The sequence below is a fragment of the Akebia trifoliata genome, chromosome 5 (assembly GCF_017979445.1).
Source record: "Akebia trifoliata isolate Shusen 1 chromosome 5, ASM1797944v1, whole genome shotgun sequence".
Taxonomy (NCBI): domain Eukaryota; kingdom Viridiplantae; phylum Streptophyta; class Magnoliopsida; order Ranunculales; family Lardizabalaceae; genus Akebia; species Akebia trifoliata.
In genome coordinates, this window is record NC_141379.1 from 32,387,483 (window position 1) to 32,411,937 (window position 24,455).

At 35.3% G+C, this 24,455-nt stretch overlaps 3 protein-coding genes across 3 annotated transcripts; all 3 read left to right on the top strand.

Moving 5' to 3' along the window:
- Positions 1–1,475: 1,475 nt before the first annotated feature.
- On the top strand, positions 1,476–10,422 carry LOC147402276 (E3 ubiquitin ligase PARAQUAT TOLERANCE 3-like). Its single transcript, XM_086443884.1, has 15 exons — positions 1,476–2,463; positions 3,210–3,309; positions 3,714–3,798; positions 3,896–4,062; positions 4,170–4,249; positions 4,436–4,513; positions 4,666–4,822; positions 4,927–5,075; positions 5,276–5,440; positions 5,522–5,827; positions 5,932–5,973; positions 6,200–6,458; positions 6,616–6,735; positions 7,472–7,550; positions 9,535–10,422. The coding sequence occupies exons 1-15, from the start codon at positions 2,298–2,300 to the stop codon at positions 10,216–10,218; spliced, it is 2,637 nt and encodes an 878-aa protein (XP_086300010.1). The 5' UTR covers positions 1,476–2,297; the 3' UTR covers positions 10,219–10,422.
- Positions 10,423–18,613: 8,191 nt separating this feature from the next.
- LOC147402277 (B3 domain-containing protein At5g26805-like) lies at positions 18,614–19,141 on the top strand. The gene has a single exon (XM_086444486.1). It carries the CDS (start codon positions 18,614–18,616, stop codon positions 19,139–19,141), a length of 528 nt encoding a protein of 175 aa, XP_086300612.1.
- Positions 19,142–19,749: 608 nt separating this feature from the next.
- LOC147402278 (Lactoylglutathione lyase / glyoxalase I family protein) lies at positions 19,750–23,618 on the top strand. The gene is made up of 4 exons (XM_086443885.1): positions 19,750–20,022; positions 20,123–20,353; positions 22,979–23,054; positions 23,379–23,618. Exons 1-4 carry the CDS (start codon positions 19,750–19,752, stop codon positions 23,420–23,422), a joined length of 624 nt encoding a protein of 207 aa, XP_086300011.1. The 3' UTR covers positions 23,423–23,618.
- The last annotated feature ends 837 nt before the right edge of the window (positions 23,619–24,455 follow it).

The window sequence follows — 24,455 nt, forward strand, 5'->3', positions numbered from 1 at the left end:
ACATCGTGACTTTTGAATCGAATGTCTATTTTGCAACTATGATGAATGATTTTTGGGTATTATGATTAGACCTAGTATCGAAATCAACAAAAAGGAAAAAACATGAAAAATCTTGATTACATTTGTGATGTTGTTATTGTCAAGTTCAACATATTTATTGTACAACTCACCACTTAATTTTGAGTTCACCATTTTTTGTTGTCCAGTTCAACATTTTTATTGTTAATTTTTAAGTTTTTTTTCTTTTTTTTCAATGAAAATATTGTCAAATTCAACAATAGTTTAACATGACTTAAAAGCGTTGAGTTCATCAATAATATAATAAATATAAACAAGTTACATTATAGTAATATTTTGAGTTCGAACTATAATTATTGATGAATGTGATGCTTTTAATTCATGTTTAATTATTGTCAAGTTTAACAATAAAAATTGGTGAGTTTGACAATAATGGATTATTAAGAGAGAGTTTTTTACTAAATGGACTATTAAGATGTTGCCCCAAAAGTTAGGGATTATTTGGAAAGAAACCTGTCTATTAGGGTCCTTTAAGTAATTTCCCCTAAAAAATGACTGAAAAGCACTCATCTCGAGCACTTTTTTTCAAAGAATTAATTGCATTATTGAGCCGACATGGATTGTCAAGATGGCCAAATAAAAACTGAATGTCTCTAACATTCATGATTTAGAATAGATTTAAAAGAAAATTCCTTTTTTATTTAAAACTTAATCAAAGGCTTTAAAAATGAAGGGTCACATTACGCCCACATTCAAAAGTCAAACCTAATGGCAAAAAAATTACCTTCCCTTCTTTCTTTTAAAACTTTCTGCTTCAAATCCATGTGGCATCTAATCATATTTTTGGATACCATACAAAAGTTCCGTCATGGAACAAGACTCTTTCCATTTCAACCTTCAAACCTCAAGAAATGAGATTGTATTTTTTAACCCGAAGACAATAGGACTTTTGATATAAAAATCAAGGGTTTGTTATAAGGGATTAAAGTCAGTTTGAATGGTGAATTAAAGCCAAAAAATTTAAATGAATAAGAATAATTTATCATAGATATCGAAGAGTTGAAGAAGAAAAAAATCATTTATGATTTGACATCGTTTCACACATTGTTGTGCACAGAACCATTGATGCTTCTCACTCGATGAAAAGCATTTATGATATTTATGATTTTGTATACACATCCATGCCAACAATGTGTGAAAGGATGTCAATTTCAATGTTAAATTAAGAGTTTTTGACTTCTCATAGAGATAGATTGAGAAGAGTGGGGGGGCTTTTTTGGGCTGGGTTTTAAAACGGAGGCCCAATTATTCTGGGGCGGGCTGCGTGTTGAAAACAACGCGCGTGTGATGACTCACGCGTGCGCCCCAAGCAAATAAATCATAATAATATCCCGAGTCAGCATAGTTAAGTCCTGTATAACCGGACGCCAGTTACTTAGCTCCATAAATAGAAGGGGAGAGGTTCTCGTACTCGTAGTCACACTCTAATTCGGTAAAGTCGAAAAATCGTAATACAAACTTCTGCAATGAAACCCTAACCCTAACTCGAACTCGAACTCGAACTCCCTCTTTAAATCCACCAAAATTCTCAATAATTCTTTCTACTTGGTCATCCGTCTATAGATTTCGATCTCTCTGATTTATCTGAAACTGTTTTAATTTGGTGGATCTGCTTTGGAAGTTCTCTAATCAGGGAATTAGATCGAGGGTTCCATCGTGTTGAAGATCGTAAATCTGTTGGAGATTTTGTTCTTCGAGATTGGTTCGTGATTCTGCTATGTCAAGATTTTGGGTTTATCAACTCTGAAGACTTGATTTCGCTGCGGTCGTGTAGTTTTTCCGGAAATCCAAGGGGATTCTATTAGTTTTGGTGCGATTTGTTGCAGAGAAGCAGATTTACGACGATCGGTGGAGATCTGTTGGTGCGAAGTTGCGATTCGTAGGAAACCTCGTTTGATCTTTTCAGTTTGAAGATTTCTCTCATCTGATCGAAAGTTCTGCCAAAAAATCTCAAAGTTGAAGAGATCTGATCGTTTTTGACCTAGAGACCTTGAAGATTTGTTCGTGCGTCGTTATTGAGAAAACTTATCACCGAAGAAGCGATTACGATCCAGAAAATAACGGAGATAATCACTTGTACTCGTTGTCTTATTTGTGTTTTTAGTTCAATATCAGGCCTTTTTTAAATTACTCGGCCTTTGAATTCGTTTCTGCTCTTTTTAGGGCTTTTTTTCCGTTCTTGATTTGATTAAACAGTTATCAGAGAAAAAAATTACAGTATGGCTGTGTATTATAAGTTTAAAAGTGCTAAAGATTACGACTCCGTTCCAATTGACGGTCATTTCATATCGGTTGCAAATTTGAAAGAAAAAATTTTCGAATCCAAGCATTTGGGGAGGGGTACTGATTTTGACCTCATGGTCTCCAACGCCCAGACTAACGAAGGTTGGTTCTTGTTTCTAGATTATTTGTTGCTTAATCATTCACATTCAAATACCCGAAAAAAATAATAATAATAAAAATAAAAGACGTATTTTGGTGGGAAAGGTTTTTTTCTGTACTTAGGGTTTCATTGGTTCGAGCCTCTTATATTTGTTTCATGCTTAGGCATGATATCTGTAACGATTGCAAGATGAGAGAAAAATAGGAAAATAGTGTTTTTGTGGGAACGGTTTCTTAGGGTTTCATTAGTTTGAGCTTCTTAGAAGCTTGTTCATTACTTAGGGTTTCATTGGTTCGAGCTTCTTAAATTTGTTGATTCATCATGCACATTCAAATGGAAAAATATTATTTTCCGCCGGGGGGGGGGGGGGGGGGGTTTGTTCTTTACTTAGGGTTTCATTAGTTCGAGCTTCGTAGAGGTTTGTTCTTTTTTACTCAGAGTTTCATTGGTTTGAGCTTCTTAGATTTGTTTCCTGCTTAGGTATGGTTTCTAAAATGATTGCCAGATGAGAGAAATCTCAGGAAGATTAATATATGCAAATTCAAACCTGATTTTCAAGGCACAATTTGCATTTTTGCCTGAATATCAAAACAAAATTAGCCTTTTTTTTTAATGGGGATATTGAGTTTATTCTAGGATGTTTTGGTGGGTTATGGAATTGCGTTTTGGTTGTTCTGTGTATGGTTACATGGGGTGGATTAATCTCAATACATTATTTTATACACTGTTCTCTGCTGTGCCATTTCAGAATACCAGGATGAAGATATGTTGATACCAAAAAATACCTCTGTTTTAGTTCGTCGGGTTCCTGGACGGCCTCGCATGACCATTGTTACCAAACGAGAAGAGTACTACCTCACACCTTCAGATCTTTAACCACTTGAATCTTTTCATATTTAAACAAAGAAAATGTTTCAACTGCCCTAACCTATACTGTTAACCATGGTTTGAAATATCAAAATGTATTGGCCAATGCACATCTGTATCAGCTGAGACTGACGAGAAACATTGACCTCGAAAGAATGAATGTATCGGTTATGTGTCAGAACGAATGGGTTTGTATCAGCCGATGCTAAATCTATTTTTTTCATTTACCAAACATTCAATCGATACGACATTTTAAACCTTGCTGTTAATGAGCCTGATTATTGTGGTTCATGGGCCATTGTTTCATCTCCTTTGTAATATCTTTGTTTTTGAGCCAAGCTCTGAGTTTTTGTTTGAGATGGGACATTCATGTTTTCTTCTGCAGGACAAAAGTTGACGAGAATAAGGTTGAAGCTGTTGAACCAGCAAAGAGTAGTGTCCCTTTGGCAGATTCATCTGCCATGAGATTTGTAAGCATTAGTCGCTAAAATATAATCCGATCATTGCATGATTTTAATTGAGTCTCGAGTAAAAATATGGGATAACTTGTTTGATTGGGTGTTGCAGGCTGAGGAGACCGAATGGGATGAATTTGGGAATGATCTGTATTCAATTCCCGAAGTGATGCCAGTTCAGTTGAGCAATCCAGTGCAGGATGTTCCCCCATCCAATAAAGCTGACGAGGATAGCAAGATTAAGGCTTTAATTGATGCACCTGCCTTTGATTGGCAGCGGTGAGATATTTCTTTCATTGTGCATTGCTACTGAATGATGATATTTCATTACTGTTATTGATCTATCTCCCTTTACCCTGTCTTGTCTATTTGGATTGTATTTTTAGGCAACCTCAAGAGGGTTTTGCTGTTGGTAGAGGCTTTGGAAGGGGTATGGGTGGAAGAATGATGGGGGGCCGAGGTTTTGGTAATTTCTCCCGTCTTTATGATCTAGTTCTACAATTTGGAATTTAATTCAAAGTTGTTTCAATTCTTTAAAATCCTTTTATATTCTTTGTTTTTCCCTTCATTTATAATTTATCATATACGGCACTTCTTGTATTTGATCTTAGAGAGTGTATTTATATTGTTTGTTTTTTGGCTTATGTTGAAGGCGGCCGGGGTGGTGGTGGTGGACTGGAACGGAAGACACCTCCACCAGGATACATTTGTCACAGATGCAAGGTGCCTGGTATGTTGACAGTTCGATAGCTAATTTGAGTGTGTGTGTGTGTGTGCGCGCGCGCGTGTATGTGTGGCTGGGTGTGGGTGGTATGTGGTGTGGGTGTGTGTGGGTTTTTAAATGACCAGAGGATGCTCACCGTTTTATGTTGTATAATCCAGGACATTTCATTCAGCATTGCCCCACAAATGGCGATCCTAATTTTGACATTAGAAGGGTGAGGCCTCCAACGGGCATTCCGAAGTCAATGTTAATGGCAACCCCAGATGGATCTTATGCATTGCCAAGCGGTGCAGTTGCTGTTCTGAAGCCGAATGAGTAAGCCGATATTTTTGACCATTCATAGTTTCTCCATTATCAGTGTTAGCATGTCTCTGTTGTGGGCTTGAATATTAACTTAGATGCTTTTGAATTTGAAACAGGGCTGCTTTTGAGAAGGAAATCGAAGGGATGCCTTCGACTAGGTCGATCACCGATATTCCGCCGGAACTACGATGCCCATTATGCAAGGAAGTAATGAAAGATGCTGTGCTAACAAGCAAGTGCTGTTTCAACAGTTTCTGTGACAAATGTTAGTGTTCCATCTCTATTTGTATTTATGATTTGTAACATTTCTTTCTTTTAGTTTGTAGTGGTTGGTTCAATTATTGATGATTATTATTTGTTTCCTTCTTATTTATACTTCATACTCGTTCAAATTATTGCAATTTTAACCTTTGCCTACATAATTTTCAAATTTGCTAACTCGTTGATTTATGAAATTGTATTCAGGTATAAGGGATCACATCATCTCGAAGTTAATGTGTGTTTGTGGAGCTACAAATATACTTGCAGATGACTTACTGCCTAATAAGACACTTAGGGATACCATCAACCGGATTTTGGAGTCAAATAACAGTAGTACAGAAAATGCTGGAAGCATGTTACAAATTCAAGGTTTGCATTTTACAAATGTCCATGTGTGTTTGGTTGAAATTTCTAATCTTTTACGTATGCTTAATCACAAGCTTTCATCAGATATGGAGTCCGCTCGATCTGCCCCGCCCAAAGTTCCATCTCCTACCTTTTCTGCTACCACTTCCAAGGGGGAACAAATGCCACCACCTTGTAACGATGATTCTAAAGACGTAAAAGAGGCTGTAAATGAAACAAAGCAAGTTGTCAATGCTCCTCAAGTGTCATTGGAGAAAGCAAGGACTGCAAAAATTGCAGATGTGTCTGAAGCTACGCATGAGTCAATGGCTCTGAAGGAACAAACGTCACAAGGAAGTGCTCCACTGGCCGAAGATGAAGTGCAGCAGAAGCTCTCTGCTTCCGAGCCAGGTAAATAGTTTGTAAAAAGTAGATTCATATGTGATCGTTGTCTAAGTAACATATTTATCTAAGTAGGACACACTCTATATTCTGACATTACTATTGTTTTCCAGGGAAGAAAAAGAAAAAGAAAAAAGTCCGCATGCCTGTTAATGGTTAGTCTGTTGCCCTTTATTTCATTTTTCTCATTTAATTTTGCTCGATAACTTGGCTCCTAGGATAGAACCAAGATTCATACAAACTCCTGAATTGAATGATATTTGCTTCCTCAGACACATTTTTTCTCAATTTTTGCATTTTCTTTTACAAGTAAAGCTCCTGTCCACTGGACATATTTCTTAGGTGCTGATATTAGTTTGCTTTGTTTTCTATATGTTGCAGCTGCAGACATGCAGTGGAGAACTCCCCAAGATTTTGCAGCTGAAAACTATATGACGCCTTTTGCCCCTTCAGCTTGTAACCCTTATGCCAATTGGGGTGGAATGCAAATTGGGATGGATGGATTTATGAATCCTTATGCTGGTGCAATGCCATACATGGGTTATGTTCCTGGACCCTTTGATGTTCCAATGGGAGGGATGATCCCTCAAGATCCCTTCGGAGGCCAAGGGTATATGATGCCTGTTGTTCCACCCCATAGGTATGCTTCGATGGTTATCTTTTGTTTTTTGAAACTGTGGTGGAGATTTCAATTTTCTGTGCTTTATTGGGGTTTTGGCAAATCATGTTTCTTTTTTTTTTTTTTTTGCTCTAATAACACATTATCCTAACCCAATGGCAAACGTCAAAATTTACAGGGATCTGTCTGAGATTGCTATGGGTTCAAATCAAGCAGCTCCAGTGATGAGCAGAGAGGAGTTTGAGGCTCGAAAAGCTGACCTGAGGAGAAAGCGTGAAATTGAGCGACGTGGCGAAAGGTACGTTTTGATGCTTAATTAATTTCTTTCTGTTTAGTGGTTAATTGTTCAATGCCATTGCTTAAGAAGAGGAGGTTGTGAACTGTTGCTACTTGACAGTTAGTTCGTTGAAAAAACTATAAGCTCCCAGCCTCCTTGAAAGAGCCACTCCAAAGGGAATATCCAAAATGGCTGGCCATGTGCTTGGATAGTCATTTTGGGTGAAAATGGCTATCTATAAATATTTTAATATATATTTTTTTTAATTCAACCCAAAATTGAGATGGATAGTGCATTGGAGATTCATAAATCCAAAAGGACTCCAAATTGGAGCTGAGAAATGGATACTCCAAACTTGCTTTCTCTTTTGGCAATTGAAAACTCCATTCTCCAAAATGGAGTAGGGGGTAGCGAGTGTGTTGGAGACCCTTCAATTGGTTTTGGCTCTCCAAAATGGCAGTAAAAGAGGGGATGACGATTGGGTTGGAGTTGCTCTAATACTATAGTATATGAGTAATTCCTTGATTAGATCTTATAAAGTGTATTGCTTGCTTGGATAATTTAATTGTGCAAGTACACCTTGAATATCCTAGGTCCTTGGTTTGACAAACCCAGTTTTCCCATTAAAAAAATAAAATTATCGTATGATCTTCAAATACACCAACATGAATGATGAACTTTCTTCTCTAGTTTTTTCTACCCCTTTTATATTTTGTCCATATCTGCAATTCAAAATTTTTTTTTTTCCATTCTGCAGCAGAGAATATTCCAAGGATTGGGACAGTGGTAGAGAAGTGAACAGCAATGGCGATATTTCTTCAATGAAATCAAAACCTGTATGTGTTTTTTATTGTCTAAGTTTCATTCTCTCCTTTTCATTTATGTTGGGCAGGTGGTTATCATTCATGGTTACATCGAGTTTGGCAAGAAAACGCTACTTTTCTTCTTTGCGTAAGAAAAAGAAAATGCGTTTTGTTGCTACAGTTGGAATTTACCGACTTATTCAAACATCCAAAAATCTGATTACATGGGGTTTTTATTTATTTACATTTTTTTTTTGGGAACTTTCAAGTAGTGAAGAATTATACCACTATTCCTATAAAGACCACGTGTGATGAAGTTATGATAATTGTATTTAGGATAGTTGTAATTCTCTGATATCAGTTGGGTTATTATATTGAAGAGAATCCAAACCACCCTTTTAACTTACCTAAATTTTATGATAATAAACTAATTCAAGCCATCTCTTTTCTCATATATATATATATATATATATATATATATATATTTTTTTTTTTTTTTTTGATTTTTCGGAATGACATAACTTAGTAGCCTTATATTTTTTAAATATGAATTTGTTATTTTTAATTTCCTTTGTGTAATTATAATTACCTTATAAATGTAAAATGAAGCATGAAAATATAAAATGGAGTTGTCTTGAAAATATGATAATACTTTTTTGTTTTTAAATAAAATTTTATTTTTATTTCTTGTAACCTATAAAGTTTTTATTAATCAAATAACTATTTTTCATCTTATAAAAAATGAAATAAAAAAGATGTGTAGGCATTGCACTTGTTCCTTTTGCCGATTATCTCACTATAATCCCGAGTTTGGTGTTAGGTGGACTTTTCAAGGAAAAAGAATAATAATCAGAGGCTTTGGATTGGATGGCTTAATGGTTAATTGACTCAAAAATGGAGTTGTCTTGAGCTTGACATAGTTTGTCGACATAACCTACATGCATGCGGTTTTAGATTTTAATGTCGTTAGGGGCTTGGACTGTAATCTCTTGACAAGATGCAATGTAACTTCTTCTCATGGGATGGCCGACTTTAAGTTAATGTGAATTGTTTTTTAAAAGATAACTAAAACGAGAACTTTAAAATAAAAATAAAAAAAATATATTTACTTGTTCCCTAGAAACAAGCATATGGGTAGGCCGTTAGATTTGGCAGACGTACTTGACGGGGAACAGTCAAGTATGTAAGGGTGGTGTTTACCATTCGCTTGCATTTAACCAGAGGGAGAGCAAACATTAATTTTTATTTTTTAAAAAGAAAAAAAAAGAGGAGGAAGGAAAGCATTTTCAACCTTTTTTTTTATTATTTATTAATAGAAGTGCTAGGGAGAGCCATTGATCTATTCTATTTGGGAGTTGTCTACCGTCAATCCCAATGTGTTGATGCCCTTCTAGCACTGCTGGTATTTGCTAGGCACGTAAACCAAACCCCAAATTTGTTGGGTTGGGCTAAAGGGCCTTGACCCAAGCCCCTCCATTACCCTACCCAACTTATGTAGGCTTTCAAGCTGGGCCTAGTGAGAGTTTTGTGCCAAAAAAAAGAAAAAAAGTCCGGACTGGTTTGCCTCAGGTCCTATGATAAGCCCAATCCAAGTCAAGTTTGGGTTATATTTAGTGCTTTTAGATGCTTAGGTTAAGAGACCAAGTTGGTTCCAACAGTGTCCTTGGGGACCATTGTCACGTGTAATGGTCTAACTACTAATAATATATTGTCCTCAAAAATAACCTTTCGTTTCTTAAGAGTTTCTAGTTTTAACTTGTTTGTCTGTGATACACAACCATAGACAAATTTAGTTCGAGAAAATAATAGGTGACGTGGATCCTCTTGGGTGTGCCACGTTGAATTCTTGTTCACATATAGATAGATAACTAAAAGTCCATTATATCCTCGTTAAATTTCCTTGAGCGTACAAAAGGACAAAAAAGTCGGGGTTTTCTCTTATTTTACTAAATTTTGACTGGTCAACACTTGAAGTTTTTGTTCTTTTGGTACTGAAGCGAGTATTTCCTGGTTGCAGAGGCCGCCGCCGCCGCCGCCTCAACACGCCGCGAGCTCAGACTACCACCGCCACCACCACCACCACCACAACCATCAGCGAGACGAGAGAGAAATAAGTCCAGGGCGGTCCCATCACCACCAGCACAGAAGCGGTCTGGACCGGCCCCCACGAGAAGTTGAGCCGGTCCGGCTTGGTAAGAGGAGAGCGGACCATGTCCATGACGACCCAGCACCACTAGTACGCGAGGCAGGAGAGCCTTTACGTATCACTAAGAGGAAAACAGATCAAAGCGTAGAAGAAGCGAAAGCTACAGATACAAACAGTGTTGATGCAGACAAGAAGAAGAGCGTTTTCTCTCGAATAAGCTTTCCAGAAGATGGTGGAAGCAAGAAGAGGAAGGATCATGTTAGCAGTAATGGATACAAGGAGAAGGAATATGATAATACTCTTCCAACTAATAATCACAATCATCATCACAAGACGTCTTCGAATCCTCATCGAGATGAGATCAAGAGAACAGTAGTAGCAGTAGCAGATGTTGATCACGATTCAAGTGAAGATGAGAGACATTTCAAGAGGAGGCCATCTCGATATGAGCCAACACCTCCGCAACCTGTCGAGTGGGAAGAAGATGTACGACCTTCTAGAAGTTCTAGAGAGAGGGATTATGAACGTGAACGTGGCCACAACAAGCATAGATAGATTTGTTGAGGCAATTACGTACCATCCATTTACTCTGTTTTGTCTTTCTATCCCTCTCTTGGACTTGGAGAGAGATTTCTTTGGGTGGTTCTTGAGATGAGAGAGATTTTATTTCTGCCGTGATCAACAACTTTGTATTTCCATTTTTATTACTTTACTCTCTTTTAAATAACAAAACAAAACAAAAAAAAGAATTTTCATTTATATTTCTCTCTCCTTATACAATTTTTTTCTTTCTATTATTTAATTTTTTAATTTTTTTCCCGCCATTGAGATATTGAAAGAGGTTCCAAATATCATGATGGGAGATGGAGAAAGTAGGTATGATTATGGTCACAATAGAAAAGGGAATCAGGACTTGTGATTCCCTCCCAATCCTTTTACCCATGGTTTTTAAACTCGTTCGAGACCGAGACGTATCGTTCGAGTTAACTCGGTATCAGAGCTGAACGAGATCAACTCACAAAGTGATTTTTTTGATCGAGTTTTACATCTTATGTACAAATTTTCAAGTTATCTCATGAGACGTCTCAAACGTATCGGAAAACTCGTCCGAGACGACTCGATATCGGAGTTGAACGAGACGAGATGTGATATCGAGTTTAAAAACCATGCTTTCACCTTGGGGAAGGTGGTAGGCATCCCTTACATAGGCATTTTAATAAAATCTTTGATTTTATCATTTTAAATAATTATTTAAATAAAAAAGAGTAGATTCTCAAATAATTATAAAAAATTTCGATATTTTTGAAATGTTGATAAAGTTATCACGTAATGTTGATAATTTGATAATATTTTATCAACATCATGTGGTAGTTGTGTCAACACATGTAACACTTTTAATATTTTTAAAATTTTCAATAATTATTTGGGAGGGAGCGGATCTTCTGTGGTATTTATTTCCTACAATTTCCTATAGTTCAGTTGGGTGGTTAATAGGGTGCCACGTGGTACAGATTCGTGAAATTTTAAGCTAAAGAGACCAAAATCCATTCGTGAAATTTTAAGCTAAAGTGACCGTACATTTGAAATCCATTTCATCATGTTGAAGATGTGTTTTTTAATTTTTCTTTTTTCAAATCTAATCCAATCATATGATCAATACATGATTGTTGTATTAAATTGTGTTTTTCATCATGATCTCTCCATTGTAGACATGAAAAATTTAAGAAAGACCTTTATAAATTGTATAAATCAAAATAAAATTCAAAAATCGTAAATGGACCCATACATTTTGGGCCTACTGATTGGGATAAGCCTTTTAAATCTTGGGTTTTCACAGATAAACTCCATAGTCCAATATACCTAAGTGAACCACAATAGATATTATTAGGCCATACACTCAAATAAATGAGTTTTAGCCCATCAACAATCTATAAAATCTTTAAAATTGGATTTAGATGAATTAAGCCTTTAGATGAATCAATCAAAACTTTCTAAGTTAGGGCATAATTGGAAAGCTAAATTGACTTTAAGTCTATGAATACCAAAGTCCCTCTCATTAGAGAGAGGGGGAGGGGGATCTGAATCACTTTCTCTTAGAAAATAGAAGTTCTTCCTCTAAAGAAGAAAAAGCTCTCAAGCCCTCCTCTAGAGACAAAACAAAGTTCTTTAGAGATTCAGATTCTGATTAAAGAGAAGATTAAACATAAAATCCTTTTCCAAAAGTCAAGAAATCCTTTTCAAATAAGAAAATCTACACAAATCTATACATAATATCAAGCTCAAAAGCCATTCTTTAAAAGTCAAGAAATCCTTCTCAACCGATAAAGCACGAAGCTCGGAGAGAAGAAAATCTACACAAACCTATACAGAAGATCAAGCTCAAAAGTCATTCTTCAAAAGTCAAGAAAATCTTCTCACTCGACAAAGCGCAAAACCTGGAGAGAAGAAAATCTATAGAAGATCAAGCACGAACAAAGTCACCGTCCAAGTAACTTTCTCAACCGATAAATCACAAAGTCCGAAAAGAAGAAAAGCTACATATGTCACATTTTTGTACTTGATTGTTAATCAGAAGAATATATTTAGATTTATACTTTCGTTTTAATCAAAATAAATAAATAAAATCATTTGCGAACTTATTTCACGAATCTCGAGGTGGATTTATTAAAATTTGTTGTCGACAAATTTTTAACATGCCCTGTGGGACAATCTTAATCTCTCATCTTTTAATCAACTACAATTAAACATCAACCAAAACATCAATGGCATCTCGCAATGTTAATGCTATCGTATCGGTCGCTATTGAGAAATGTAAGAAAATCTTTTCCTCTAACCTTGAATTTGCGCAAGTTATTGGTCGTAATCATCCTATAACACGAACAATAACGAAAATTGGAGGTTACAAACTAGTTGAGCCTTTTCAACATCATTCCAAGAAGCGTGCCACAAAAATGACACTCACAACGAAAACATTGTGGATAGACGTCGTAAAAGACGACTCGTCGAATTCTGGATTTGATTCGAAGTCAAGCAAGGGATCGTCCAGATCTCTATCAATTACTTCCCTATTGCAAACTCACACCTCTATCAGAACAATGATGACAATTGGAACGCTAACGATAGAAGAATAAGTTGCTTAAATGACAGACACCATCAACAAACTGACAAAGACGATGGAAGAAACAGACATTCAAATTGCAATCTTTGTCAGTCGTTTGGAGAAGAAGGATAAAGCGAATGAATCAAGTGCTGAACTTTCACATCCATCATGTTTTACCTTTGAAACGTACACGACTCCCTATGAAGATAAGTTACGAGGAGATCTCTAGTTCGTAAAATTCTACGCGAAATCTTCTACATGGATCTATCGTCTCGGTCTCCGTCCAATAACTACAGGTAATGATCACTAACACCATCCGCGCTCAATATGGGGGCATCTCACAATCTTCGTTGGTTTATTCTAAACCCTATACCCAACGTATTGAGCAAATACATCTTCCAATAGGGTATCAGCCTCTGAAATTTCAACAATTTGAAAGAAAAGGCAATCCAAAATAACACATTGCCCACTTCATTGAAACCTGTAATGCTGATACGTATGACGACCTTATGGTGAAGCAGTTCATTCGTTCCCTCAGTGGTAATGCGTTTGATTAGTACACCGACTTGGAACTCAACTCGATAGCAAGTTGGGACCAACTCGAAAGAAAGTTCCTCACCCACTTCTACAGTACTAGAAGGATAGTAAGCATAATGGAACTTGCCAGTGTGAAACAGATGAAGGATGAGCCAGTGATTGAGTACATCGAACGTTGGAGGAGTTTATCTCTTAACTACATAGATTGCCTCTCTCAGTCATCCGCCATCGAGATGTGCATCCATAGGACGTATTGGGGACTTTTATATATCTTAAAAGTGATCAAGTCCCATATCTTTGAAGAACTAACCACACGAGCCCATGATATGGAGCAAAGTATTGCTACACATGAGGATCTAAAACCAAGCATCCTCAAAAAATCTGAGTTAAAATAAGAAACGTCATCTCAAGAAGAAGATGTTATATTTATCTCATCCACAAAAATGTCAACAAAGAAAAGAAACATGAAAGCCAAAGTTGACAAGTTTCAAGACATGTGGACAACTTTGTTAACTCCAAAAGAGTTTGAGGTAAAGGAATACCCTTTCCATGAGTTTGATATCCCTAGCACGTTAAATGACTTGTTAAAGTTGGATCTGATTGAGTTGCCTCCTTTTAACAGACCGAAAAAATAGGATGTAATGATCATCCCAAGTATTGTCATTACCATCGAGTGATTAGTCACCCGTTTGAAAAATGTTGCACTTTGAAAGAAAAGATCGTGAATTTAATATGACAAGGAAAGATTGAACTCGAATATGATAATAATCTAGCTGCTACGAACATAACAACAGCTACATTTGAAACTAATGATCCAACACCTTTAACAAGTTCGTTGGTAGTATTGACTTCATTTTTTAAAGTTAAAAGGAGCGTTACCTCTGTTAATACGACATACATTCGATTTCATTGAATCAAGTGATCATCTATCACATTATTGAAAATGGAACTTGGATATTTTCAAATGAAAATAGTCTTGGTTTTTTTTATTATTAATGATAATGAATGATTAAAATACCCTCCATAGTCATTCTAAAATAAAAAATTAAAAAGACCCAAAAAAAAATCAATCCTTTCCATATATTTACTAAAGCAGTCCAAAGACAACTACCTAACTTGGTACAACGCATCCTGTGATCTTTACTTGCGGACTTAAATCTATCAATTGTTCAATCTACTTAGAAAAGTATGTCAATTCAAACATTTTTTTAAAGAAAATTTTGTTTAGGTGAAATCAATTTTTTGAAGAAAATAAATTTCCTCTTAAAATGGTGGTTGCTATGCTTTTAGTTTTGTGGGTGGGGGTGAATTCAAAGAGAATAGCAGAGGATTATCATCCTATGTGATTGGGTTGGATATTTAATTTCTTTGGAAAACAATTTTTGAGTCGCGAAACAAAATGTCAAAATAGTTTCTGAGGCAGGGTAATCATGAGAGACTTACATTATGATGATTTTCCAGTTAACTGGAAAGAATCAAGTAAATAAATACATATTAAAATTTATTAAATACTTTTGGATATCTAATTTTTAAAATTTAAAATTATATTTTTCTTAATTTTGAAAAAAAAAAATCAAATTAAGCATTTAACTTAAGCCTTCTAATGATTGAATGAAATCTCATCATCAGTTCCCACCCCTTTACTTTTGATTCGGATCGAGGATTTGGGTTCTGATAAAAATCTTATCTAATATCTTATCAGATTGATTCGGCATCAACACTAGCTCCATCAAATAATAACCCGTTCCAATAAAATGTGTGGAAGTATATATGTTAGAATCAGGATTAACATTTGAGATGGTGAAGTGGATACAAACTCACTAAAAGCAGACGGCCTTGAATTATCAATCATTCAAAAAAAAAAACAATTGATTTGATCAAACTTATTGTTTGTGCTCAATATTGAAAGTTAGATCTAAAATTTGAAGGGTTAAATATGGCCAGAATTTTAAAGGAGGTGGGACATGCTAGTACTCCACAGCAACTGTTGGGCTAGGTAAAGCTTACTTTTTAATACCACACAAGCAGTCAATCACTTGGACTCCCAACTCCAACCTAGCGAAACTGTTGGCATTTGTTTTCAGTTGAAACACATTCTTGTCAAAAGAATGAGCAAAAAACACAATAAATATGCAACAGTATCTGCTACAAGTGAAGCTTATCAGAGCAAATGTTTCCCTTGTCTACAACAGAGCTAGCTAAACCACCTTTACCGATTAATTTTCTCACACAATCACCTGCTAGGCTACTACTACTACAAGTTCAATCAAGATTAGAAATACATGTTCACCTTGAACAACAAGGGACACAACAGCACACACATGAGAGACTAAAACATGCCTCTCTCACCAAAAATAGAAAAAATTCAATAGAAAATATTACATAATTCCATTTTTAGTAACCCTACAAAAGAAACATAATTCAAGACAACTGCACAACAGTTTTAACGTGTTACACTTTGTAATCTTTGAATGGTGTGTTTTAATCTTTAATTAGGGTGTGATAAATAATTTAAGAAATTGGGGTGTAATAATTAAAAGTTGTGCCATTAGCAACTCTCTTATCTTTAGAGGATTATATATATATATAAAATATAAAAAAAGAACTTTTGAAATCTAGTATGTTTAAACTATTGAATTCTTATGGCCTTTTCCTTTCTCTTGTTTTCTTTCTTTCTCCTTCAATGTTTCCTTAGAATTCCTTGTTATAAAAAAATCCTACAAGATGCATAGGTTACCTTTAATATGATTTAATGTGTAATGCATAATTTCATTTCCTTAGTTGGTTTGTTATAAGTAATACTTAGATATCTCAATATTTTGAAGGGAATTGTAGGAATACCCCTGATAAAATCAGCAATATTAGGTTTACCACCTTGCAAAATGCAAGACTAGGTTTACCCCCTTGACCTAAGTCAATGTTGCGTTTTCTTGATGATTTAACACTAAAATTTTGTTTTTTCTCGAAATGCTCTTCGAATATTTAAATTACTAAATTGAAATATGGAAAAAGTCAAAATTCTACGGTTAAATCATCAAGAAAAAACAAAGTTGACTTACGGTCAATGGGGTAAATCTAATATCACCAATTTTATAGGAGGTTGTTTCTAAAATGCCCTATTTTGAAATTATTTTATTATTCTGATTGGATGGTTACACATCATGCATGTCGTGGTGTTGGAATCTACTGTGATTAGACATGCGCTGGAGTAAGAATTCAGCTGGGGGGTGGAGGGGGTGGAGGGGGGGGGGGGGGTAATTGCCCCCACAGAACTTTGAGACACCCTTATATTTTCAACTAATTACATGCCCCATTTGTCTCCACTCCCTCACCTCTCTCCCCATTTGTCCCAACACCCTAACCTCCCTCCAACAGTATTTTCCAGCACAAATAATTTTCCCACCAGTCAAGTTCTTCAACTACACAACTAAGTATAGTTCGCCCCCACTACAAGAAAATCCTAGCTCCGCCCCTGGTTCCTTGTATAGCTTATTATCCTTATATGAAAGAAAGATTCTCTATTACATTTTTATTGGTTTTTTGTTGTAAGATCTATCAAATCGTTACCAAGAAATCCAATAAACTAACTTCAATATCAAATGAAGAATCCAAATGCGAAACCAACTCACTCGTTAAAATTTTGTATCTTTCCTGGTGATAAACAATATAATATCATTAATGTGCATAAAATTGTATGATAGAGTGACCATAAAAATAATTTTTAAGATTTTTTTTTTTCGGGGGATGAGTTCACACTTGAGAAGGTTTTTATTTTTATTTTTTTTAGTCGTGTTGTAAGTTTTGACTTTTGATACTTTGCTTGCTATTATATCATTACCAAAAGTATCTACAATGTTACAACAACACGACTAAGAGAGAGAGATTTACCCACACTACCTAATTGTTACATTTTTATTACAAAGACTCCTCTGGAGTTCTAATAACTTCAAGGGAAACTTTACTTTATGAAATTTGTTACTTGCCAAACCTCACTTTATCAAGTTCGCTATTGAGCAAACCCTGTAGTGGGATCCACATCATAAAATTCAAATTTAGGGGTTTAATTTGTTACTTAACATACATTGGAGTGGATTCTAACAGCATGAATTCATGCTATCATGATCTAATGATATAGGGTTATAAAGGACAAAGTTATAAGAAGTTTTTAAACAAATTCAAAAAAATAAAAAAACAAAAAAACAATAAATTTTCACAATTGAATTTTAATTTTAAATCTAAAGGTTCGTTGGCCATCCATTTTCAACACTTAAGATCAAGTTAGAAAGGGTCTTCTTTCTTTGTTTGAATTTTTTTTTGCTAAATCTGAGTTTTTCATGAAATCTAAAAGGTTGTGATGTTGAATAACTAATTTTATAATTCATATGCCAACAACCCTTAGTAAGATTTCAAATCTTATTAAGCTAGTCATGGTAGTATAATTTATAAAGTAAGGTTTGTTCGAGTAACAAAGTTGATAAAGCAAGGGAATTTGTGTACTTAAGTACCCACTTAAAGATAAGTTTTAAAAAATGAAAAAAATACATGATTAACTAAAACTCACTTAAATATCAAGAAAATAATATGATGAAACTATTAACATTATCTTTATACTCAGCGAAAATTACCATAAATCTTTGGTTTTTAGTTGTTATAGAACCATAATATAAAACCATTACCCAGAGGCATTAGCATTGACCTTTTTAAAAAAGCAAAGCAGGAAAGAAAGTTGAAGAGTGAGAGAGAGAAGTATGTGTGAACAATTATGGGAAGAGCAAGTGATTCCATTCTTCGTGAAAGAATGTCTGTCACTGCAAATGCCTCTCTCTCTTTTTTAATTGTCTCTCTCTCTCTCTCTCTCTGGCAAATGCCTCCCTCTCTCTCTCCCTCTTTTTTAATTATCTCTTGCGCAAATGCCTCTCTCTCTCTTAAGTGTCTTTTGCACAAATGCCTCTCTCTTTCTCTATCTTCCTCTCTTTTTTAATTCTCTCTTTTGCAAATGCAAAAGTCTCTCTCCCTTAATTCTCTCTCTTTTGTTTCTTTCGCAAATGCCAATGCCACTCTTTCACGAATGCCTCTCTCTCTCTCCCTCTTATATCTTTCACAACTCTTATACCTCTCATTTTTAATTGTCTCTTTCGCAAGTGCCTCTTCCCAGGAAGCATTCAGTGGATGTGACAAATAAATCTCAACTATTTCTCTCTTTCTGTCTGTCTGTCTGTCTATCTATAAATTATGTAGATTGCTCTACCATTATTATTCACACATGCTTGTGTGTGTGTGTGTGTGTCTGTTCGTTCAGAGGGTTGAATCAAAATGGTGAATAATCAGTCAATTATGAAAAAGGCAGTCTTTCATAACTTTATTCAGAGCAAGGCGGCTGAAGAAGCTAACGAAGAAAGATCACTTGGAGAAACAGTGATGATGAGAGATGTTGTCCATGGTGAAACCTTGGATTTGCTTAATCGATATTGGCAGATTCATAAAGTACTCACTGTAAGAGATATCCAAAATGGAAGGCTTCACTTACCAATTGATAAAGTCCAGGCTCACATATTACCACATTTGAATTATATTGGGGAGGGGGAGGGGCATGCGCAGCGGGAACATATGATGATAAATGTGGATCATAAAAGAGAGATCATAATAGAAGATGTGGATACTAACGACAGCTTCAACACAACCATCCATTGGTGCAACTCTAATGGTTATATCATCACAAATCATTGGCGTCAAAATTTCATCCAACGGAGAAATCTTAAGGTCAATGATGAGATCAGGTTGAGCTGGAAACAATTCAATTGCTTCAACTTCTCAGTGTTGAGTAGAGCCATTATCAATTGAGATGATCAACCGGATACTATTAGTTCATATGGTTAGAGAATAAGATGCATAAGATACACTCTATCATTGTTAGTGTATCTTTATGACAAATGGAAGGTTGGGGTGGAAGATATTCTAGAATATATATTGATATTTAGAATATATCAATTAGGATTATTCTAAAATATTTATATTAAATAGTTTTTATATATCTTTGTTGATGTAATGTCTATAAATAAATTATTGAGATTTTTGTAATATTCATCTAAGAATTCTCAATTAAAATTAAATTATACATTATTATTTGTATTTTTACCCCCCCCCCCCCCGCAACAATTTAATCTATCGGAGGCGGATCCTTTATAACACAAGGCTCATGTATCACACTTTCAATAGATAAGAGATAATCATTAGAAAAATTAACACCACCTCAACCAACCCTCTTGTGATCAGGAATTAGATCTGATTTAAAAAAAAAAAAAAAAAAAGTGGATTTTACGGATCCTCTGTAGCACAAAGGTTATTGCAGCTCACTTTCAACCATTAAATCCCAAACTTAAAATATTGGGAGTTTAGTAACCGTTCATTTGTAAAGGCATGGATCGGGAGAAAATTAAAAACTATTTTTTATGTTAAACTTTTTTCAAGTATGTCCCCCATCTTATCTATTGAAGGTATGCTACAAAGGATCCGCTTCCACCGAACCATGGTTATTTAAAGCAACTATAGTTTTGAAGTCCAGAAGATCAAATATCCCCTGTATATGTTCTTCAAATCAAACCCGAAAAGACCAAAAACGAGAGCAAAATCGAAGGAATATGGCGGCAGCAAAAGGAGTTTGCCTTCATCACGTAGCCAGGGAAACATCAGATGTAAATCATCTCGCTAAATTTTACCAAGAGGTAATTATTTTTTTTAATATTTAATTTATGAAGTTTTCTTCTCTAAATTTAGCGAAAACTTCACCAATTTTATCTATTATTCATCGACTTATGACTGCAGATATTAGGGTTTGAGAGGATCGAAGCTCCAAAATTTGTAGAATTTGATGTGATTTGGCTGAGACTCCCTCCTGTTCTCTCACTCCATCTCATCCAGAGAAATTCGAAATCTCAGCTTCCAGAAGGACCGTATAGCTCAACCGCACCAATTGCAGATCCGAAGAATCTCCCCAGAGGACACCATTTAGCATTCGCAGTCTCAAACTACGAATCCTTCGTAGAAACCCTTAAGGCAACTTCTTTTACTCTCTTTATTTTCTATAATTTTATTTATCTTTTACTTGAAATGATATACTCGAACTCATTTATGACTTGGCTGAATTATATATTTTGTTTCTTGAATTTTGATCTCGTTGAGTACATATGGTCAACTCAACTTTCGGTGATTCGATCCAAACTTGGTCCGATTTGGTTAAAATCTAGGACTCACAAGATTAGCTTAGAATTTAATTAATTTGAGTAATAATGAGAGAATGGCGATTGGTACCTAGGCATAAAGCATAAGCTTTACATGCATGGTATTTTTAAATAAATATTATAATATTAGAAAAACTAAAAATTAGGATAACCATTACATATTTATAAATTTTAAATCCACAAAATAGAATTTCAAGTTTTAATCCATTACTATGGATAACATTTTATTGTAAATTATTTATTGCAAAAATATAATTAAATAGTATTTGGTCAATAACTTCATTTGCATAATACAAAAATACTACAAAAAAATTTATAAATTAGCTTAACTCAACGATTTTCTTTGCATATATTACAATTTATATTCAATTAATTTTTAAGTGTTCCAATTATATTGCATTCTAGCAATAACTAAGAAATATAATTAAAAAAAAACTATTATTAAGTCTTAGTTAGATAACATAAAAAAGAAATAAAGAAGTAAATTAGCAACGAAAGAATAAGAAGAATGATGACAAAATGCATTATTTAAGAAAAGAAAAATAATATGATGTGTATACCTCAATGCCAAAAGTTTTATGTCTCACGTTGAGGCGTATGCCTTTCAAGCACCTCATGGATTGAGACGTAAGCCTTAGCTGCTTTTATGTTTCAATCTTGTGCTGCAGGACATTTAATAGCCTTATCTCAAGACGCGCGTTGAGGCGTAAGCCTCACACGCTTTAAAACATTGGTTATAGTCAATATCTGTCCTTGGTGAAAATTCAGTGGTGAATTCGTTGATCACTTTTTATTTACATGTAATTTTGAGTGGTGAATTCAGTGGTCAATATCTGTTTTTATTTGCTCTCGTAGAAGGTAATTTGATTCTTTCGAGATCTTTCTCATATTTTTTAAACTAGCATATGCATATCATACACGATTTTCAATCTTATAAAATTGTCTCATCTCGTTTATAAATGATACTTAGATGACTCATCCTAGCAATTTTGTTATCTCGGATGTGTCAATGGGGTTTTTGCACATCATTGAACCAAAAAGAAGAAGAAGAGGAAGGAGCAGGAGGAATAACTGAGGAAGAAGAAGGGGAGGAACGGAAAAAGGGTTGTCAGTCATTTGGTCTTGTCTTTTCTTGTTTTTCAAGAAGGTGTCCTTGACCTTCTGGTTGTATTTTCCCATCTTGCTTTTATAGATCTTACGCATATCACCAAAAAAAAAGAATGGTCTATTTGATTGCATGGAAATGCAATTCCAAGGATTTCAAATTCCTTGGGAAAATGTTCACCATGGAAAATTGAAATCAAACATTTGATTGCACTTGGAAAAATACCAGGGAAAAAAAAAAGTAAAGAGGAAGAAAAAGGGGGTGGGAGGGAGAGAGAGAGAGAGGGGAGGGCAGAGGATGAGGCAAAGGGAGGAGGAGAAAGAAGAAGAAGAAAAGGGAGAGAAAGAGAGAGGGCAGTGAGGGTAGAGATAGAGATGAAGGTGGTGGCTGCGATGGAGGGTAGTGGCGGCGATTGTGATGGTGGTAGAGGGCAATGGCTACAGAAGTGGAGGAAGAAGAAGAAGGAGGAGGAGAGGACGGGGGGAATTAGGGCTTGTGGGAAAATGAAACCCACCATTTGCTAGAGTTTTAGATGAGGGTGGATTTCCGTTTTTCATGGAAAAAATCTAATCAGGCAATGAAAAATAGAACTTCAGCCCATTTTCCATGGGTAATCAAACACACCCTAAATAAAAAGGTAGACAAGATTAAAGAGATCAGGGTGAAAAACTGAATTGGAGGTCTTATCATTTCTTTAGAAACTCAGTAGTCCAGGTGAACAAAACAACATTTGGGGGTGTTGGAGAGAAGTCATCTGATGGATTGAAAGGATTGTTAGTTGGAACCTTCCCTCATTTGGTGTGCTCAAAGTGGTCCAACTAGTTGTCGGATTAATTCATGAGGGTACAAGTTGTTGTCGACTATGCACGGAGTGGCAATTCATCCCCTGCATGCAGTGCACATGTACTTTTATGCTTGTAATGCACCTTTTCCTGGTCTACAAGATGGGGAACTAAGGCTATCTTTCTGTAAATCCTACACTCTATGAAGTGCCAACTTAGCTAAGTGGTAAGACGTGTGGACTGTTGTTCCCACGCCTGAACGCAACTTCATTTGCTAACCACTAACCCTATACCTATATATAAAAATAAAAATAAATGAGAAAAATCCTACACTCTTGTCCTAAAATGAGAATGAATAGAGATATTTTAAAAGCCTTATTGAAAGTTTGCTATCATTGGTCATAACGATCCCCCAACCCACTCTCCTTTGATTGTTACATGTGTTTTAAAATGAGTCTCCAAATCCCAGTAAGAACTCATCGTAACTTTTTATACGTCATTCATGATATTTTTCTGTTGAAGTGTTGGCGGAATTGAATTGTATACTTGACAGGAAAAAGGAATTGAGATGTTCGAGAAGACACAACCAGATGGGAAGACTAAGCAAGTGTTCTTCTTCGACCCCGATGGTAATCTTTTGTGACCCTGCTGCTTTATTTACATCTTCCGTCCCCTTGGGATAGTTTAAAATTCGAAAGGCCAAATACACTCATTTCTTTTTATAATCATCCTCAATGTTTGGAAGGTTCCTTAAAGTTGTTAGTGCAAGTATCTAGGTAGAATGTTCAGGCTTAAAACATTTTGCTTCTTTTCTTCTGGATTATAATAGTTGTGTCCGACATACTTTCTTTAATTTAAAGAAATGGTGATGACTATCTTAATTCTATTGTTGGAGTTCTTTGGCATGTGTTTTAAGTGAATAAATGTGTGAAAATTTATGTTGTAATGTGTAGGTAATGGCTTGGAAGTTGGTAGCTGGGAACCTCCACAACTATGAGTAAGTTAAAAGAGTCGTATAAAGAATGTTTATAAATAATAAATAAAAAAAGACAGTTTGTGGGATGCATAGTGTACTCTGCTGTAAGACTTTTTAAATTTAGCTCAAGTCACTCAGGTACTTACAACTCAGGGCCTAAGAAGAAAAATCAAATTTTAGAAATGAAGTATTTTTGTGATTCAAGTTTGGTTACCAATTAGAGGCCTCCCCTTCTTGTGTGGATTTGGGATGGAACATAATGCTTGGATCAAAACAGATATTATGATGGCAATTCAATGGGTAATAGAATTGTCTAAAAATCTATTGATGTTCATATTGATCTATTATTAGCATTGGGTAGACTGGGACCTCATATAATAATAGAAAAGTTTGTTTCAATTATTTTGGAACAATCACTCTTCTCTTTTATTATAGATCTACTACTACTAGAAATTCAATGTGTATTCTTCAATAATTATAAGTGAAGTACTCTTGGTACAAAGGACATAGAGGTGTCTATAGGCTCCTCACCAGGACCAACCCTCAACCTAGATTGGTTAGATGGGGATGTAATAAATTCAATCCTTGTTCGTACATTGTCTTCTTGGTGTATTGCTCTCGTCCAGAATGTGATTAGAGGTAGGGAAGGACAGTTGGTTTGGATAAAAAACACATGAGATTTCAATTGTAATGAAAATATATATCTACCAAGTAATGACTTGAAATGTTTTTTGAGGAAAATCCACATGTTGCACAGTGTACCAGTGATAATTAAAATGCCTATGATCACGTGCTTGGAATTGATGGGTATTGATGTAAGTTAAAATAGTTGGAGGTACCCCGTAATTGTAAGGCACTTGTGCAGTGTTTGAAGATAGAGTCGTTCGTGATGAATGCACATGGTTGGTATGCACTTGGGTACACGGCTGACGTGGTAAGGGCATAGAATCATAGATCTTTTTCATTGGTACACAAGAAAAAGGTGCCCTTGCTACGTCATCCACATAGCACGAACCAAAATCGCGTGCATTCATCATTATTCTTGAAGATAAGG

Bases quoted from the DNA above. Each gene is read 5' to 3' on its own strand.
- LOC147402276 (XM_086443884.1), top strand. From the start codon at position 2,298: ATGGCTGTGTATTATAAGTTTAAAAGTGCTAAAGATTACGACTCCGTT. The intron at 3,799-3,895 runs GTAAGCATTAGT...TGGGTGTTGCAG, and splicing joins ATTCATCTGCCATGAGATTT to GCTGAGGAGACCGAATGGGA. The intron at 4,823-4,926 runs GTAAGCCGATAT...AATTTGAAACAG, and splicing joins GCTGTTCTGAAGCCGAATGA to GGCTGCTTTTGAGAAGGAAA.
- LOC147402277 (XM_086444486.1), top strand. From the start codon at position 18,614: ATGGTGAATAATCAGTCAATTATGAAAAAGGCAGTCTTTCATAACTTT.
- LOC147402278 (XM_086443885.1), top strand. From the start codon at position 19,750: ATGTTAAACTTTTTTCAAGTATGTCCCCCATCTTATCTATTGAAGGTA. The intron at 20,023-20,122 runs GTAATTATTTTT...TTATGACTGCAG, and splicing joins TCGCTAAATTTTACCAAGAG to ATATTAGGGTTTGAGAGGAT. The intron at 20,354-22,978 runs GCAACTTCTTTT...TATACTTGACAG, and splicing joins CCTTCGTAGAAACCCTTAAG to GAAAAAGGAATTGAGATGTT.